At 37.7% G+C, this 5000-nt stretch overlaps 1 protein-coding gene across 6 annotated transcripts in view; it reads right to left on the reverse strand.

Annotated features, from left to right (window-relative positions):
• The window catches only part of pex14 (peroxisomal biogenesis factor 14), a 78883-nt gene that overhangs the window by 42933 nt on the left and 30950 nt on the right, over positions 1-5000 (reverse strand). For all 6 annotated transcript variants that reach the window (XR_015089510.1, XM_086051218.1, XM_086051242.1 and 3 more), the window contains one exon: positions 1626-1710. Coding sequence is in view for 5 of the 6 variants with exons in the window: in XM_086051218.1 (XP_085907344.1) it covers positions 1626-1710 (85 nt within the window). In the remaining variant the exon portion in view is untranslated. The remainder of the gene's footprint in view (positions 1-1625; positions 1711-5000) is intronic.

Consider the following 5000-nt stretch of genomic DNA (forward strand, 5'->3'; position numbering starts at 1 on the left):
GGGAATCATGTCTTCAGTAAGGTGACAAGTCACTGCCTCAGCTACGTCTTTACAGTGCTTGCTTGTTTTTTCATATGGAGTGCCCTTATTAAATGACTGTGTTACCGTGGGTTGCGTTAGCTTGGAGCTAGCGGCTGCCTCTGGCTACCATGTGTCTGATCTCCGTTTGCTTTTGGCCGTCGGCGCTGACGTCCGAACCGAGTCCCTGCAAACTTTGCAAATAACTGTTTTGCGCTTTTTCCTCCAAGGAAAAGCCAAACCAAATCGACACTGTGGATGCGGAGTTTCTTTTCTGGACCAACTCTGCTTCGTGGTGACTTTCCGCTATAGCTTCCCGCTATACAAACAAACAGGGAGGCGGGGAGTGTCACGTACGGTGCACTGTGCGTGCTGTGATTGGTTGGTCGGGTATACGCGTCAGCGGCTTTGCGCCGCCATGGAGCTAAACTGTTTAGAATGCGCCATGTAGTCGGTCAAACAATCTTTTGGCTTTATGAGATCGTGAACACGTTAAACCACTTAAAGATCTAATATAGTCATATCGCCCACCCCTAAGATGGAATAATAAATAAGCAGGTAGTCATTTGCGTTCATTGTGAGAAGGAGCTCCAGTTCCACCACAGGAAAAGCACCGGGACAGACAGTGCACGTAATACGGCAGCCGCGGCTCACAGTTTGTGCGACATGTTGTCGACAGGTCTGAAACACATGCCACGTACAAGTCAGAATTGTTGCTCCGTATACGGCGCCGCGCGCATTCTCACTCATGATCGGTCCGTTATATCACATGCTGCGGTGACGTACAGTTTCCCCCGGCTTGCGGATGTTGCTAGCGGGAGTATAAAGAAGCATTTTGAAAGAAGAGGGCAGCTTTAAATGTCAGAAATGGGAATAAGTTGGCTTGCCTCAGCGACTGAGGATGAGTAGAGAAGAGGGCTGTCTTGTTTTGTGTTAATAAAGTCAGTTAATCTAACACACGACATGCTGATAACTGTACTGCTTTATACACAACTGCAGCATCGCACACAGAACAGAACACAACACTAACCCATGTCATATGAGCCAATCACATTTGTGTGCACTTCAGGGACCACTTGGAAACCATAAACTCTAAGAATATTACAAGGACCACATATAAATGTGTACATTACACACACACTTTGTTTGCACAAATTTGAAATATTTATGTCACTGTTCTGAGGCCCTTTTGCGTTTTTGGTTTTTGGAGTGAATAAAAATACTGTATACTACAGAAAGAATGTTAATTTGAATTTGAAAAAAAATCATTTTCATCATGAGGATTTATTGTTATATTAAAAAATCACATTGCAAATGAACATTATGTTGAATATATATATCCGTCATGTGACTTATCTTTCCATTCCAACAACAATTTACAGAAAAATATGGCATATTTTGGAGATAGTTCGAATTGCAATTAATTACAATTAATTATTTTTGAAGCTGTGATTAACTCGAGTAAAGTTTTTTATCGTTTGACAGCCCTAATAGCATACATATATATACATATGTAAAGAAAATTTAAATCAAAAGATTTTGACTGTAAGTTATTTGTTTAATTTACATTTTACAAGCGGTATTCAAACATTGCTAGAGATCCTTACCTTTTTTCTTGAGGAAAGCTTTTCTAGTGGCCAAGGGACTCTGGTGTACTTTTGGATTTTGAAGAAATTTTATAGCTGTAGAAACCTAAGAAGAGACAAAAGGCAGACAAAAGACAAAACATGAGATCAACAGGAAAGTGGCACTTTTAAAAGTCCTCGCTGTCAGTAAAAACAAGTATTCATTGTAAGTTGGGTTGCGTTAAAAAAAAAAAAAAAAAACAGGAACCCATTTAATGGAGACTGCTATTAATGGAGCCCACCTGACTACTTTCAAGCCACTGTAAATGGAGAGAATGACCAAATCAGCAGTTATAAAATTAGCCCATCAAGAGTGGTGGACAAATGGAGTATGGAGCTTAACTTGCTATTACCCTCTTAAAGACAAACTTCCAGTCTTAAGTGTGCACTGAAAGAAAATCTATACTTAATGCAGAGGTGATCATTTGTATCTAATAACTTTGGAATCCTAGGCTGAAAACCTCTGTAATTCTTCCAGTTAAAAACCCGCCATGATCAAATCACACAGCCTAAATGTCGTAATGACTTGAAACGTTAATGCACTAGAAAGTTAAATAGCATCAGAACATCAAAAGTTTTAAGTGCACTGCTTTCATCGATTCTATTATGTTTTCCTTTGAGATGAACTTTAATTTTCCATCCGAGTATGCATTTCCAAGAATTGGAGGGGAGGTGGGGGAATCGTTCGTCAAACTGCATTAAACAATAAATTTGAAGTGGGCGGCATGAGGTGGAGCCTTGGAAAACGGATAAATATGTAAGAACTCAGAGAAAGGGGAAAACAACTAGAGAGGAAATAAATTTGAAGTAGGCGGCATGAGGTGGAGCCTTGAAAAATGGATAAATATGTAAGAACTCAGATAAAGGTGAAAAAAACTGGAGTGGAGGTTTGGATGACTTATTATATAACACCTGTGGTCCCTGTGATTCAATGTAGAAGTCATCCCTCTAATAGGTTGAAAGGTTTTGATTACTCTTCTTTTCTTTTAGTGTTGAAAGATACAAAGTGATTGAGCGCCCTGCCAGTAGTAATTCATTTTGGGTAATGCATTGCATATACTGTGCACCCATTGCAAAGCAAATGCACAACCGTTTAAACATGTCCAGTGGGTGTTTGAGAAGGGGAGTGTTGTGTAACTAGCTTTGCTTCTGTGACAAACACACACAAGGCTATCATGTCAAAGCAAACTCATGGCTTTTATTAAAGTGTATTTGACTTTTCATTAGTGTGTGCAGATTGAAATTAAGGTGAAACCAAATTAAGTATACTTTATTCGAAGAAGGTACATAAAATATATCCAGGCAGACGATGAAGCTTCTCTCTCCCTGTCCCACGTAAAACTAGTAACATCTTTCAAAATTGACCACATTTTGACCAAACTAAAATGTATTTAGTGAACGAATAAGCATTAGCGTTATAACAATGAAGTGGTTTTGATGTACATAAGGGTCATAGAAAGGATACAGAAATGGTAACTATATGGCAAAGGGTTTTAGATTTTTACCCGCATTTATTAATCATGCAATCATTTCACCTCAATTTCTTTTTAACTATAACATCTCTATGTACGATCAAACTATGAAACAATTTCATAGTAATCTGCACTACAAATTCGACAAATTATTTTCTGGTTTATTGTGTCTATGACCTTTGAACAAAACATTAAGGATTAAGTGTCACCTTAAATAAAGATAATTAAAGGGAAAGTCCATCCATCCATTACTATTTGCAATGGTATGTTCTATGTACCTTCACTAGTCTAAACATAGCATTCTGACTAATATTGCGTTTGTGTAATATGAGTTAAGCAGTAAAATTCTCCCACTTTTAGCCATCTCTGGTGGTGGCCGTTTTGTTACTTCTGTCGACTGAAAATGACATCACAGTTGCTCAGCGCTCAGGTAATGACCAGTCACGGCTCACCTGTTTTATGAAGCTGAGCCATGATTGGTTTTAAAATTCCCGTTATGTCACCCGAGCAGATTTAAGGACAATACTAAACTCCCAACCCCCGCACCCCACCAAACACACATACGGCAAAATATTTTGGGCGAAAAGGTAAGGGCAAAACACATGCAGCAATACAGCTTTGATTGCAAAACAAAAACGTTCAGCTCTTGGTAAAACCTCTAGCCAACAAAACTAGACAAGGCAACAGCAAAAGAATCAACTATAAAAACAAACCCTCAATAGGGTGAGTTTGGAAAATGCTGAATGGGAAAAATCTTGTCGCTTCATCGTAGTAATGCAATATTATTAGGAATAGACCAACTATTTTTGGTGAACGTCGGCATCTACCTTTTTTTAAAAAAATGGAACCCGCCCCAAAAAAATGTATTTAAAATTGGCATAACTTCAGGAAAACTATTGTATTTAAATTCTCACTTAACTTTATTAGAGATACTGCTAACACAGGGAACTTTGCCCTTTTTTCTTTAAAATTCAAACAAAAATAAATTAAAGTTTAACATTTCAGTAATATTGACATGAAAACTATTTACAGTAGAAAACGTATGGAGTGATTTACTTGTTTAGGTTTTCATTTAACTTCAGACATGCTGATGATGACCCTGGGAACTACCTGCACTTTTTGTCAGATTTTCAAAACAAACCTGTTTATTCTCTATATCTCTAAAATTAATTGTAAAACGTTCAACATGTTGCAAATGTGGGAACAATTCTTTTAAGACAAATGCTTTTCAACAAAGTTACAAGTTAGTTAAGTTTTTTTTCCATTTCATTTTGACGCCAATATTTTAAAGGTATATCGGTCTATCATCAAATATTATTAACAAAACATTTTGGTCGTGTTAACAGTCGAAGGCAACACCTTTGAAAGACCATGGTTAGCTCAGTGGCAAACGAATGAGGCACATGTCCATTTGGTTAGCGGGAGATCTTTAGGGAAAGGAAAAGTGCACTTCTTCGCAGATGACATAGAAGCCTTAAACAAGTTCCACCCAGACATCTCAATCAATTATAACCACATTGCACAGATTTTAGTCTTGTCTTGTTATTGACTTATAGATCATCTCAGTTATAGTGTTGGGTAGCACAACTGAGCTTTCAGGGGGCGGGGTGGATAACAATACAAGATAGATTGTGACAGAGGCAAACATAAGACACAAAAATAATGACACTTTCCACTGATAATTAAAACTAGGATTGTTTCTTTTATTTTAACAAAACAATTGTTTGTTTTTTGTTTTGTTTTTTTAAGCTCTACTTGCTAATGCACCCAAGTGCTTCGTGTTAAAGGCAATAATCATTTCAAACCAGATATCCATTAAAGTGTGAGGTAAAGCTGAAAAAGAGGAGCAGAGACCATTAACCAACACACTTACCGTGAGTGAAGT

The sequence above is a fragment of the Filicampus tigris genome, chromosome 1 (genome assembly GCF_054856515.1).
Source record: "Filicampus tigris isolate MCC_2025a chromosome 1, RoL_Ftig_1.0, whole genome shotgun sequence".
Taxonomy (NCBI): Eukaryota; Metazoa; Chordata; class Actinopteri; order Syngnathiformes; family Syngnathidae; genus Filicampus; species Filicampus tigris.